A 15,334-nucleotide genomic window follows, 5' to 3' on the forward strand; every position below is an offset into this window, starting at 1 on the left:
AAGCTTTTGCCAGTGACTTAATGAACAAGCACAGACAAGCCACTTCATGTTGTTTCTCAATACATTAATTAGGAATAACAACACTCATCTCACATATAGTTTCACAGCTGAAAGGTGCTATGTGGCAAAGATTTCATTTTTATTTAGTTTTTTAAAACCTCAACACCTGGAGATGCAAACAATCTGCCAGAATTCTCCATATCAAAACAAACAGCAACTCCCAAACAATGCCAAAAGCAATAACAACAAGCTTTGTGTAAACTGAGTGGCACTGTGCAGATCAAAATTCATTTGCCATGAAGAGTTTCATATTCAGAGCTACACTCTGCTACATCAGAAGGAAAAAGCCTCAAAAAATTTAGTAGAAGTTTTTCCATATCTTAACTTTTCAATTTGAGACAATATGTTCTATGCAAAAAACGTAGACTTTTCAAGTTGCCAACACTCAAAATTCTTGCAGAAGGCAACCTGCTTCCCAGGCCACTATGAGATGCAAAAGGAAGAGCCTCAAAAGCTCAAGCCATCAGAATCCTTGGCCACTAATGTTCAAGTTTACATCTTACAAACCAATCAGCATTTGAGTGTTTTAGAGAAAAAACCAACATTATTTAATTATTGTAACAGTTTTGTGTATTCTATTGTTGAATACTGTATCTGTTTTAAGTTAAGTAATATGACAACTAGCATAAAGAGAACTGCAGAGCCTGCATTTTAAACCACATAATTCCTGGAATAACATTGCTGATCTTTTAGCAATCAAACTTTCTGCAGTTATTTTGTGTCCAAACTATGTTCTGAAAGCTTAAGCTTTTTTCTACCTAAAGACCACAGTGTCATTCACATCAGTTCCAGAAGAACCACTCAGGATGATGTAACATTTCAGCTAAGGAAAATCTCCTTAGAGGTACTGAACTACATCCCATAAACTTCAAAACTTTTTCGAGACACCAAAGCTGCAAAAGAACTCTACTTTGTGTCCAGAAAAATAAGCTTAAACATTTTGCACATTCATTTAGTAATTTGATGATTTTTGAGATGACTGCTCACCTTTGGAGGATGAAGAAAAGCTGGAGCAGAGAGTTCAAAGCCTTTGTGTAAAATCTCACCACTGCCTGGCAGAGCCTGCAACACAAAGAGAAGTTCCTCTACTCTAAATGCTCAACCACATTCTGCCCCACACTAAGTGCTATCAGCTTTGCTAAAAACAAGAACAAAAACTCAACAGGAATTGCCCCTGCTCAGGTTGTTAATTCATCCCTCCTGGTAACACAGATGGCTGTTGCTTTGAGTAACTGATTCTATCAACAGCTGTAATAGCTACCAGACCACAGGTGGCTTTAATGTCCAAAAGGCTTAACTATGCCCCAGAAAACACAAAACGTTGCAGCTGTGTAAAATTATATGGAAAAGAAAAGATAAAATGCCTGTGTTATTAGAATGTGTCACAGACAACATGTAAAGAGACATAGTTTCATCTTAAAACTCATAATCTGATAATCATTTAAAGAACTCTTTAACATACCTCTCTTGGAACAATATAATGAAACCTATGCATTGAATTTTTTTTTTCAGAGAGCACCATCAACCTCTGGAATTCACTGCTGCAGGGTAATTGCCTGGGTATGTATTTTCTAGACATTTGAATAAATGAAGAAGAATTACTGGACAGAAAGGAAATCAAGTAACCTATTTGATTCTAGACTTTATCACTAAAATGATCCGGGGTTTGCAGGTGATTTGTAACTGTAGATCCTTTCTTGTAGAAAATATATTCTGTATTGAAACCAACAGCTCATCTAGTGCCATCCGAGTGTGTTTCAGAGGACGTGTTTGTTAGCCCAAGCCTGATGTGTTTACTCTTCCACACTACAGCCACTTACAGGTGTTCAGTCTTTACATTATACTACCAGAATAATTATGGAGAAATTGCCTTATTCAGTGAGAATTAATCAAATTACAGCAAGGCCCAGCTACCTGTTTTTTCTGATACAAACACTGCCACTAAACGGAAAAATAAAAGGTGCCAAATAACCCAAACCACCCAGTGAAGGAGCCTTTTCATTGCTTTTGTATAATTCAATCTGGTAAAAGAATCAAACACCAGGTTCTGATCCTCTGTTGCAAGGAAATAGAAAACCTGAAATTGAAAAAAAAACAAAACCAACAACCTAAATGTCAACTCCTCTGAGCCCAGAGTTCATTTAACAGATACAATAATGTGAGTCTTGCAGCAATGAAACTAATTGGAAGCAAATATTTGTAAAATGTATAGAGGCCAGTTAATGATTTTGTAATGGCCTGACACAGAAAGTGGCATCCGCCACAAACTGTCTTGGGGACAGCAGGAGGCTGGTTGGTGCCTGCTGTCCTGCTGCTCCAGCCACACATCTTTTCTGTATGCAGAGCTTGTAGTTCTCACTGGGTTTTGGTTCATTGTTGTTGTTGCTTGCTCTAAGTGAGAGAAAGCAGAAATCTTTCTTCAGCCCTGTTTCTTAGCCTGAAATCTTTTAGTGAGTTAGAATGAGCTGCTCTCTTGATTAAACATGGGACTCTCTTTTACTCCATCATTTTCAGTATTATCACCAAGAAGAAACACATAAAAGCTTCACTGTAAATGAGCAAAGCTAATGAAAAAGAGCCATGTGAGGCTTGTAAACCATCTCCCTGTTTCAGATTGCACTGCACACCACCTTACTTAGAGAAAAAGCACTGCAATGTAAATGGGTCTGTAAATTATCTCTGTCTAATGCAGGTAATTGGGAATGGTCAGGATGAGGAAAGGTCTTCGCTGGAATCATCTCCAGGAAAAACAGGAAAGGTACTGAGAAGAGGAATTTGTGCCTGAGAATGAAATTTTCCAAGCTGAATTCTCACTGCAGCTGGCCTGACACAAAGCTTTGGTTTCCGTGGGCTTTGGATCAGCCTCCTACACCACACCATCGTTTACCCCACGTGCATCAGAGAGATCCATGCTTTCTCATAACTGAATATTCATTAAAAGACAACAGCAAACAGATACAAAAAGAATGTAATGAAACAGTACGTGACTCAACAATAAATCATCATTGATTTTGCTGAGCTCTTTTGAACTTGTTTACGTGATGGAAAGCAAGCCTAAAAGGAAGCCAGGCACAGAATGCACCATGGTATGCAAATGACCACAAAAGGCTTGGCAAATCCACTGCAGTTACCTGGCTAAGCTAATTATTTTCCCCTTTCAGATTATTCAAAGTAGATTTATTAATTGTATGGAAAAAAGCCTACTACGTCCTTCTATATTTCCTGTTATTAATTTTTAATTAATTTTCTCTTAATTATGAAGATGTACTCCACAGGTGTCCTGGATGAATGCTAATAATTAAGTCCAGGTATTTGCTCTAAATGAAATCTGACCTCAGCTCTGGGGAGGTAGGGGGTGAGTGGAGGGTTTTTTTTCCGTTTTGAAAAAGAAAATTAAGGAGACACATTTGTTGGTGACATCAACAGAAAAGCTGGTTCTTAACAAGACAAATATTATACCAAGTTAATTTGAAGGTAGTATACATAATTCTGCATATCAATTTTGTATGACATATGGGCTTTCGCCTGCATAATAACAACTTAAAACCAACACTGTTGCCAGTGACAATTACTATACTGTAAACCATTTCAGTGGGGCACACATTAATTTAATTCATTACAGCAGGCAGGCTGAGAAAGATCACTGCAAAGTGAGGGATGCTTTACATGTAACAACATAAATACTTTCTTCAGGACTAGAAACTCCCTTCTGTCATGACAGAAGCACTTACTGACAGTACTTCAATTTCTTAAGTCAGCCCCACTGCAAAAAAAAAACAGTTCCTGCAAACAATCATGGTCAACTCCATTTTACTCTGTCTCTCATATGGATGCAATAGCAGGGAAAACATCCAGCAGCTTTGATCTAAAAATCATGAAAAGCATTACGAAGGATAAACCTAGAAGTACTTATCTCCTTTCCTCTTACCTAAAAACAAGTCCTGAAAATTCATGACTGAAGCAAGATTTCACATGATATGGTGGGCAGCATGCTCAATCAGGGATCTTGAAAGGGTTGGATTCACTATAGTTTTACAGATACATGCCTTAATCCCATCAAATGATTGTGCCCATTCTCCCAGTGATGCTAATACAATAACAGAGAATTCCATCAATTTTAGTGAAACTAAAGCCTGTATTGGAGAATATATATATATGAATCTGTAATGCTGCTCATTCTTCAAGGTTAGATCCTGCAAGACTGCCCAGCCACTCCACTGCTGATCTGGAAAAGCACTAAGAATGCATACTTAATTTATATAGGGAGTTTCAGGCGTGTGTATGTACAGAATATGGACATCGCATGACGATTCTCCTGCACTAACTTAATCTAATAAGTATGCATGAGAGGAGATGATCTGCAGTTCTGAAGGCAAATATGCTGCTATCACCTAGGGGTTCTCAGGAGCACACAAACTATTACATTTCTGGTCCTAGCAGCAGTCCACCAAGCTTACTATCTTATTGATGGTAAGGTTCTTCAAGCTGCTTCAGGATGGTAGGTAAGAAACCATCAAAATTAGTCTGTCCATGTAAGAATTCTACTCTTAAGCTTCCTTTCTTATTCCTATCAGGGACTGTATCACATCCACAGTATTTGTCAAATATACTCCCGAGGCATTTCACAGTGTAAGGGCTCCTGCTTAAGCGTTTGAAAGCAATGGGAAATCTGGGGAAAATAAAAAAGCCAAGTCACAGGGTCTCAAGCTAAAACACCTTGGGAGAGGAGATAAAAAGATCAGTTGTAAATGCAGATAAACTTTCTACATGCTCTAAACAAGGCACTGTCTTTCTCGTCCCTTCTATCAACTATTTTGAGACATTTTATCTGTGCTGGCGTCAGTTGTTGCTAACCACAGTAATCTCCTTTTACATTAAAATACAAAGGCTTCATGAGATTATGTAAAGTAACCAAGAATAGAAACGCATATAAATACCAAGGAATGTATCAGCTGTTAACATTGGAGACAAGACATAATCTTTGGGAAGCAACGTTGAGATGTCTTTAGTGGGCCTCCATCCCTTTGTACAAGAGCTACATCATCTTAAACTGATCTGTTTAGACCCACTTGGGGACGGGATCTCAAGAGAGGGTGGCGCAACAACAAAGGATATGGTCAGTAGTACCACAATCAGGACTTAGCTTAACCAGGTAGACTGAAATCTCTAATTTTTGGCACTATAGCAAAACTGAGACCCAGTCTTTCTGTTTGTTTGCCATGGGGAGGAAAGCCTACATTATTTAAGCAAGCTTCAGGTTTTACCAGATTTCATGCTTCTTAAACATAGCAGAAGCCAGTGTCTAAAATGTTTTTTACAGTGCCTTTCAGGAGCTAAAGCCAGGTAAGTCCTAAAGCAGAAACTGAAGAGGACTGCAATCTTGACCCTATCACACAGACCCCTGATTACCCAGAAAAGCTTTGCAGAAATTAGCTAGAGCTTCCAGTTCTAATGAACCAAGTTAAACAGAGAGAGAGTTTGCATGCAGGAGAATCAAGCTTACTCCAATTACCACCACTGTCTTAATGTGAGGTGCCCAAGGCTGCCAATTCTCTTTTGGTTGCAATTCCCAGAGGTTTAATTTACATCTTTGTGACACCTTTTCTCATAGCTGCTGCAAGACATGATTAGTAGCTTGCAAATAAAATGTAAGTGAAAGCAGTCAGAAATTTCAGGTGATTTGGATCTGCAAAGCCTGGATTTCACCTCAGTATTTGGGGGCATTCCAGCAGTATGACAAAGTAAATTTTCATGTTCCTCTGAATTTGCCTGTATTTCTGCTCATCTACTACAATGCTTTGCAAATTTTTGGTAAGAAAAGCTTACATAAAAAGCCACAACTGACATACTCTTGCACCACCCTCAACAACAAAGCATTGAATGACTGTATCTGACAAATGGTCTCCTTGAAAGGAAAGAAATTACTAGCATTAATACTAGACCATGTGAACAGGCAACATGAATGCCTTCCTACAGCACATTATAATGAATCTTGCAATGGAATTGTTCACAAATATTTTTTTTCTGTATATATTATGCGTTTCAGAGTACATGAACTTCTCCATAGCTTCCATAAAAATACTACTACTACTAATGATGGTAACAACAATAATAACAATTCATAGTATGCAGCAGGCTCACACTACTCTCTATGCACTGTTGTTTTTTTTTTTCTGCAGCAAGAGGTCTCAAATATTGGCCATTACAGAGTAAGGTATAAAACAGAACAGGGGAAAAGCTACACAGCAGATTAAGTTAAGTGCTTCTTTGAATACAATGTGCATAAGCACTTTCTTAGTTGATGGCCTTAGCTCAGAATATTGTTAAATCAGACAAAACTGCTGAAAGGACTTACCTGGCTTTAGCTCCTGAAAGTCACTGTAAAAAAAATTTTAGACACTTAGGAGCCCGTGTCTTGTCAATTTATGGCTCTTATGATCACTGAGTCAGATCTGCAAGCCAGCTGAGCTCTGGTACTGCTCTGTAGCAACAGGTTCCTGCCCTCACCAGAAAGATAACTTAGTGTGGTGCATCTCCTCAGCCACCAGCTCTCATGAATTAAAACACTCAGGTAGACCATAGTCATCTCCAGCCACATTATTATGCCAGGTAGCAAGCTGACAGCTGATGAGCTGAAGCTCAGGCACTCTTTCCACAGGGAAGATAAGAGGGCATCCTGGCTGTTGGGGATGACTCCTGCATATTGGAAACCAGAGCCTGTCAAATATGAGTCAGGCTTTAAAGGCATTTAGAACTACTTGGTGCAACACCAGCCAGATCAGGACCGTGCTGAGCCTGAGCCTCTGGGGAGTAAGGATCCACCAGTGTGGCCATATCAGCCCCAGACCTATGGCAGATACCTCCCCTTGGCACTGCCTTCTGCTGCATGGCTGACAAACTGTTCAGACACAGCTCAGGATACATTAGCATACTGAGATGCACAAACAATACAAATAGCTAGAAAAACATAAGCAGGTCTGTAAGCATTTAATCTACATTAGAAAAGAATTTTATACCTATGTTGTTTAGCAATACATACTTGAGTATGTGCAAATTTGGCCAAAAGGCACAACTGAAAATCTTTCTCCCCCGCCCTCATCCCTTTTTGCCCATTAGATCACATCAGAAATCCAGAATATTGAATACAAAAAATAACATTGTACATATCAATGCTAAAACCCAGCATCTAACACTTGTGTACTACTATTCTGACATTCAAATGCAGAGAATACAGTTTAAAGCAGATTCCAAGTCACCATGATTAAGAAAGTTGCAACAATACCCTCTTTGAACACAAAAAGCCAAAGTAAGACACACTCCGTTTTTAATTCATTCCACTAGTTATAAACAATACAAATGCTTCAGAACAGTGAATTACATCCTCTCTCACACTCTGAGCACAGCAATAGCAATGAACAATGAGATGTGACTATGATGGAAAGCCAGCCTTTACATCTACATTTCAACCAAGCAGTCTTTCTGCTCCCTCACTTACACCATTGCAAACTGCAACTACAATGCTATCTGTAAAGTAATTAATCTTCTTACTCCTCTCAGTTTCTCATCTACCAAACTATTATGAAAAATTCTTTTGCATCCTATTTCTGTAGTAAGATACTATTCCTGAATTACCTGCACATTGAGCAGTAATGATGAAATGCCTTGTACCTCTGCAGGATAAGATGCCTCCAAGTTTAAAGCTTCTAATAATTTCCTTTGTAAATAAATCTTCATTCCTGATAAAAGCACTCCATCTCTGACAGGCTGCACCTGTATCATCATGCACATGCAGATGACATATCTGTGTTTGCAGAAAAGTTGGGTTATACTCTTATGCTTTTTAATCCTGTAGCCACAAAAGAGGGGGTTAAAATCTGCCAACACCAGCAAGGCTTCCCACTTCCTATGTCTAACCCTACCCACTGAAGTAAGTAAACTTACACAGTAGAAATCCTGAAAATGTAGTAAAGGTGCTGCCATTTTCCTGCTGCTGGAGAAGCAGCAGGTGGATCCACATGCCAAACGATCCAGCATTTCAACTGGGGAAGCAAACACCCTGCTGAGGTATAGTTTTATGCTCCAGACTGAGGCAAGCAACATGGAGAAGAAAACTTGGCCTGAAAAGCAGCGTTCTGAGAGCTTGCTCTCCTCACACCAGGAGCAGCACTGGCTGTGAAAAATCGCATGACTCCAGGAACTGACCTACACCCCAGCATGAGCAGTAAGCATGCAGTACTCATCTTACCCATTGGCAAGGAGATAATTCTTGGAGGCAGACTGGATCCTCAGGAGCCATAAGCTCCCTCATGGTTCAGCAGTACTCTTTGGCTGACTTGGTACCTTCTCTTCCTTCTTCTCTGTTTTGATCCACATTCAGGGATCAATCCTTGCAAGAAAGAAACTCTGCTATTGTAGTTTCCAGTTACTCTCCTCTCCCCCTTTCACATAATCCCAGCTAATTACTGTGAAGGACAAAACAAAAGCTGTTTGCCTATTGAAACAACATGGTAATCAGCAAGCGTGCCAAACAGATATATCTCAATTAAAAAAAAGCAACAAACAAAAGCCGGTATCATTGAGATGAGTATCTGTTTTGCCATGTCTGGAGTTGATTCATGATCCTTCAGTGATTCTACCAGGAAACTGAAATAAATATAGCTGAAATTTGCATATATCTGTATTATATATTTATATCAGTGGGGCTTCCAAGTCTTTTATTAAGAATGCACAGATAATGACTGAAAGAAAATGCTGATTTTATTTGATGGCTCTCTCTCCATTCAAGTCCACTGATCAGACAGACAAATTAAGAAAGATAGTGTGCTTTCCCAGAAGCCATTTGTTAAACGACTTCAAAAATCAATGCTTGACACAATTGAGTATCTTTTTGCAATAGAATTTTATTTGTCATGTTGGGCTAGAAGCATCAGCTAATAATTCAGTCCCCAATTCCATAAACCTCCATCGCTATCTTTCACACAACCTTGCAGTTTCACAGGCTGTTGTTAAGAGTAGCTTAAAATAGGCTGTTATCAGTTCTGACCCTCACTGTTGTAACTCAAACAGATGCACTATCTGTGATCATTCCGACAAGGAAACAAAATAAACAACCCGGTAACTTTGAAAAGGACATATACACACACTGAATACACACACAAATAAATAATGGCTACTCACTCAAGAACACACACCATAAGCAATGGAAAGGCCAAATTAGTAACACAGAACTGCTCTCCCAACCTTATTATGGATGGGGATGGGACAGTCACTCAGCTCTGACTCAGATTTGGATTTTCTTTTTTCCCAGGTTGTTGGACGCTTGCACACACACATCTGGTTGAATGACAGAGTTCAGAACTGTGAAGCTGTGGGCCAAGGCAGCTGGGCTTAGTATGATTTGAGCATACAGGTAAATATTCAGAGTAGCTAGGCATAGTGACCTATGATGTTCCCCACAGAAATCTCAAAAGCATGGAATAAAACCATTAATTAGGCGAACTAGCTCAGAAATTGCACCTTGAGTGAAACACACTGTTGTTAATTCTGCAGTCACAAATACATCACACCTGGGTTAGTTCAGCTTCCGGATTTTCAAGCTCATGAAAAAGTGTCTGCTCTGCTGTCAGCCTGAACCTCCTGACATTCCAAGGGCCACAGCCCATACACGTCCTAAGTCTTCAGTCTAACCAGTAACAGTTTTTTGACTGAAACAGAAAAGCACAAACGTGGAGACAGAATTCCATCTCTCAGCCACAATAATGCAGGGCTATACACTTGCCCCAGGGCCCACAAGCTGAATCCTGTGACTTTGCTCCTGCTGTATGTTACTTCTTTCCTAAGTGAGGTTAGACTATGACATGGAAGCACTTCACCTGTGAACATCTCACACAAACACTCCGACTCCCCAGTGGCCACCTTAGGCTCTTATCCAAGAAACAAATCTCAGAAGATCTGCTCCTACTATAGTTATTTATGGCCTTCAGTCTTTACAAGAAGGTCAGCCCAAGGGTCAAGAGATCCCAACAAGAGAGGGGCCGCTCTGTTCACCCCAGAAGTGCAGGAAACTCAAGGGCACAAGGACTTGCTGTGGAGAAGTTTCTGGAGGAAGTTTCACTTCTCCAAGCCTGTTGTTGGTTTAGGTGTTCAGTTAAGTTTGTGTCTGCAGCAGCAACAGAACCTGCTACTGAGACTTGTTCTGACAGCAAACCCTCCATAGACTCCCATTATCTCTCTTCCGCTTAGTACACCTGATAATGTAATGTTGACTCCACAGGCTTGTGCATCCAAGAGGCAAGCAACTGCAGAAACAATTCTGCATGCTACTCTAGGAAACAGGGAATTACTGGTATGGGAAATCAGAACAGAAATAACTGTGGGGCAGTACATGGAAGTAATTTATAGATGCTGAGGGTAGGAGGCTGCTAATACAATTTGACTTTTAACACAGGAGTTCCTCAAATACCTATTTCATGGATTCTCTACAAGAATAGGAATACACCTGTAGATTTGACTGCTTGATGCCAGCAAGGAGGCTATTTCGGTGCTACGTTGTTTGCAGTCCAAAGAAACAAAACCTGGCAGAGTGAAGAAACACTGAGAAAACAGCGAAGCTAACCCAAATTAATTATCTCACTACCGTACTCTTCCTTTAAAATGCAGGATATGCAGACAGATGGGAGTTAGGAGCAAAATCCATATGCTTTCTTGAAAAAGTGTCACAGAAAACTCTCTGAACTGTATTTACGGAATTAATCAGATGAGTGGCAAACATTAAGGGATTTGTGCACAAGCAGTGCTGCTATAGCTACCACTGAATGGTTCCATCACAGTCTCTGATGTTACGAGATTAATATTCTTAGCTGTGTAAAACATACTTTGAGCCAAATGCATTGGGAACTGTACTGAAGAAGTACCTATTTAGATTTAGACTCTGTAGCACTAACACAGAATATATTTACTACTGAGCTAAAATCAATAGGGCAAGATACAGGAGAAAACACATTCCTATCTATGTAAAAATTTAACTAAACATTTATCCATTCTCATTAGTTTACAAGAATATAATTTAAAATTCTGAACACTGTTAACAATTGGCAAGCAGCACAAACAAGCTGGACAAAGAATCATAATTGTCAGTCACACTTCAAAAAAAGATGTATTTCTAGTTTTAGAACTTTGCAAACTGTAAATAACCAGATAGTCTCAAAGAAGGAATTGTTAATAGCACAGCTCAGAAAACTACTAGCAAACAGATGTTAGTATGATTAAGATATTAAAAAAGAATAGGTCAAGAACTTTTTTCCCATTTTAATTGAGATGTTATTACTCAGGGAAATCTACCAAAGATATTTCTCTAGTTTCAGTGTAGGTTCTCAGGGATAAGTTAACGATGGGTGAACCACAGAAGGTGTCTGGCCCCACACCAAGCAATATAAATGTCTGCATGTTCTGTACTCCTGAAGCCCCAGGACAGGCACAGCTCCCCATTTTCTGTTTTTAAAGGGTAAAGGAAATCAACTCCAGTATGTATTTTTACATACATCTTTATCTCTTGTAAACTATATACCTGGGTCTGGGATTACAGTTATCACAGCAGTTGCTAGTTACTGTTGACTCATCTTCACTTCCATTGCCTAAAGCAGGTTGCAGCCAGAGGTGTTTCTGAAGTTGAAATAATACATGATCTATGTGGTTAGGAAATTAGCAGAAAATTAGCCCTAGGAAAGGATGGAAGAAAACACTACCAATCTGTCAACAGACTACATTTAATCATTTACTATAATAAAATCTTTATTACAGAAGGCATCTTTTATCTTAGCAATCAACTTTTTTTAATATTGATTACTGCAGTGATTAATAAATGAGAACAGTAGCTATAATTTTATGGTGCTGCCTATTGGAAGAGACTTCAGCAAAACTCTGCTTTTCCATTGCAAACGTAGTACTGTTTATGGAACTTGCATGACAAATAAAACACTTTGTAAAGAACACATAGAAAAACTCTGTGCTAAACTCCTTCTCATTATATAAAGGCTTTTAATGTATTACCAGTTTTAAACAAATCTGCTGAGGGGATATTGTCTCTGCATAACAGTAATGGATTTAGATTACATCATCATCAGGATTCTCTGTTTTTGTGGCTGAGCACAGGCTAAAGGCTTAATGCCTGAAAACATGGTTGGCCTCACTGATTTATGAGGCCTGAACATAATTAAGCATCCTCCCACCTACTGTGAAACTCATGACTTAAAATGCACATAATATACTCCTCAGTACTTCTGTGTCTTATATACATATATATAAGCCCTTAGGTGTGTGTATGTATGTTACAAATCTCAGTTGAAAGGTAGCAAGCAAATATGTAGTTGCTCATGTCACACAGCTGAGTACTTGGATGCATGAGAACACTCCATTTTCCCAGTTGTTAACTTTTACCAGAAAAACTTTCACTGAAAGAGGGGAGATTTAGGTTAGATATCAGAAAGAAATTCTTCACCGTGAGGGTAGTAATACTGGAATAGGTTGCCCAGGAAGGTTGTGGAAGCCCCCTCCCTGGAAGGGAGACCAGGCTGGATGAGGCTTGTGCAGCATGGTCTAGAGTGGGGTGCCCCTACTCATAGCAGGGAGGTTGGAACCTGAGGATCTTTAAGGTCCCTTCCAACCTTCACCATTCTATGACTATGATTCTGTAACTAGCTGTTAAAATAGAATTGAAGTAATATTATAGTAGTGTCCCTAGGTTAAAAAGATCCCCTGTAGGACTTGCTATGGGGTTAGATAAAGATGCTTCAAAGTGAAAAGCTTGATACAATAGTATCATCAGGGAGGAAAAATAAAGTTCAAAGCTAAAAACCCCCAACCCTTCCTCCTTATTCGAGCAGAGTTAGACCCCCCTTTGCACCATGCCTTATCGAGCTAATGTTGAGGCTACCCCAGCTAGAGAGGGAATTTAAAAAAATTATAGAATGACTAAGACTAGACACTTGCCTGTACAGTAACCAGCTGAATGAATAGTGAAGAATAGGTGTGGCATGCTAGTTAAATTGCTTTCTTGGTTAAATTTAATTAATGCCATTATTCCTGGCTGCCCAGTATATAAGATCTGTAATTAAGTGAATATTCTCCTTTGATTAAAACAGGTTATTGTAACTAAAGGTTTGAAACAAAGTTAACTATAGTTGACAACACTGTCAGGTGGTTCTAAGTCTGTATTTCAACACCGAACAGACATTAATCCTGGTATCCCAGCCCATAACCCGGCCATGCTTTTCCCAAAAGAGTATTTTAGCAGCAAGTGTTGCAATTTAGATTTTCAGTGTAAAACTGGATACCCTGTACCATGTGGAGGCTAAAATTTCTCCCCCTTTACCAGGGAAACGGTTTGTATCCATCTTTTCCTTCAAGCATCATCAGTTTTAGCCTGAAAACTAGAGTTTAGCAGACTGTACTGAGTACATAGTACTTTTACTTATATTACAATAAAAACTAACAAGGTCAAAATCGGCAGAAGCCATTTTAATCTTCATCCCTTTTATGCTGGAGTAGTTTGATCACCTTAAGGGGATTCAAAATGAAGGCCTGAAAGCCATATGGGAACACACAAACATTAATCTAGTTTGCCTTTTATGCCCTCCTCCCTCCCTCTGCCCACTGGATGCACTTGATTTGTTGTGGTCAAAAATGAGACAGAGCTGAGGTCAAACAATGTGCAGGATTGTAACTGTTTCACTCATTTAACATTCCTCTGGATTACCCCAAATGGTGAGATTAGTGCAGGCAGCTGGAAACCTCACACCCCCCTCCCCACTTCCATCCACTGCATGGGAGGAAGGAAAGTATGTACAGAAACACCCTGACTCATCAACATGCTTTTGGGGGCCCCTAATGTGGCTGTGTTTAAACCTGAGTCTTCCATTTCATCTCCTTTTGAAGAGATTAACTGACTGGATCCTCAGGTACAAGCAGTCAGAACTGGCCTGTAAAAGGTCTTTGGGCTCCATCCACGGTTAACAAATGAAATATTTCATATAGAGGAGACTAAACTGGATCATGTAAAGGTTCCTTCTCGCTTTAAGAAAATATACATAGAAATCTGTGAGAGACAGCTGATTATCTGGCTCAGTATCCTGAGTCTAAACACTGTGCTACTGAAGAAACAATTGTAAGACACCAGCTTGTGAAAGAAAAAAACGGAAATACAGCTGTGTGTGAAAGGTTTCTGATAGTTTATTTTTACCACTGCCAGACAAACTCTGTCCTTAGGCAAGCTATAAATTCCTGCATGCACTCTATCCCATGGACAATTGCATGCCAGCAAAATTATGTCCCTCAGGTTTAGCTCTTTAGGTAAGAGCAGAATTCACTGTGCATTCAGTATGGTGCAGTCTCGTTCATTTCTATGACTGCCATGATCAGACTCTACTGACTTTTAACTAATTTTTCTTTAAAATAATTCTTCATGCATATCCATCAAGCATTTAAAGTTTTTAGGAAGCCAGGGTTTTAATATTGCCCTCTGTTGTTTCTGTGCTATGTGGAATGAGTACAAAATGCTGGCAAACCAAAGGAACGTGCATTTTGTACTCCTGTTGCACAGGGACAGGCAGCCACACGAAGTACGAGACAATCCCAGGACATCAGGCAGGAAAAGCCACAAGTCCCAGCTCTCCAAAGAAAACAGAGAACACTACACAGTGTCATCTGTCCAGTAAGATAAGACACTGTGGCAACACGTATCTGACACAGATGCAAATACGTACTAACACGAATTCTAAAACTGAGGGGAGAAAGAAAAGAGAGGATAATTCCACTAGACAAAGATACAGACTTCCATAAATTAAAATATAAAGCACAAGCAGGCTTACAGAATTTCCTTATTAGCTCTGAAAAACTACTGTGTATTAAAAAGACCACACAATGTAATTAATTTTTTCAGTTCAGCAGAGAAACCAACTGACTCTCTGCCATTTGTTCATTTACAGCAAATATTAACCTGAAACACAATTTTCTGCCTGACACAATCATTTTAATTTTTACCAATACAAATGTTTTGAACAGCAAAGAATAATTAAATCATTTTCTATTCCAAAAGGAGCCTCACGGTCTCATTCCGTGTTTTCACCATTTTGTAAATCATCTAATGATTTTCTGCTAGTTTAAATATTACCTCCCCATACCAAACTGATTAGCTAATGTGAAATATACAGGCAGAGGGACTTTCACAAGGCTCCGAGTTCCTAAATCATTCGAGATTTCCTGCTCCTGTGGAAGTCAG

At 39.3% G+C, this 15,334-nt stretch overlaps 1 protein-coding gene across 3 annotated transcripts in view; it reads right to left on the minus strand.

The window, feature by feature from the left end:
• The window catches only part of LRRTM4 (leucine rich repeat transmembrane neuronal 4), a 212,183-nt gene that overhangs the window by 70,080 nt on the left and 126,769 nt on the right, over positions 1-15,334 (minus strand). For 2 of the 3 annotated variants that reach the window (XM_051640952.1, XM_051640950.1), the window contains one exon: positions 1,048-1,122. The exons of the other annotated variant lie outside the window; for it this stretch is intronic. In XM_051640952.1, the coding sequence (XP_051496912.1) occupies positions 1,048-1,122 (75 nt within the window). The remainder of the gene's footprint in view (positions 1-1,047; positions 1,123-15,334) is intronic. 3 annotated transcript variants of the gene reach the window in all.

This window comes from Apus apus, chromosome 26 (genome assembly GCF_020740795.1).
Source record: "Apus apus isolate bApuApu2 chromosome 26, bApuApu2.pri.cur, whole genome shotgun sequence".
NCBI classification, from domain to species: Eukaryota; Metazoa; Chordata; class Aves; order Apodiformes; family Apodidae; genus Apus; species Apus apus.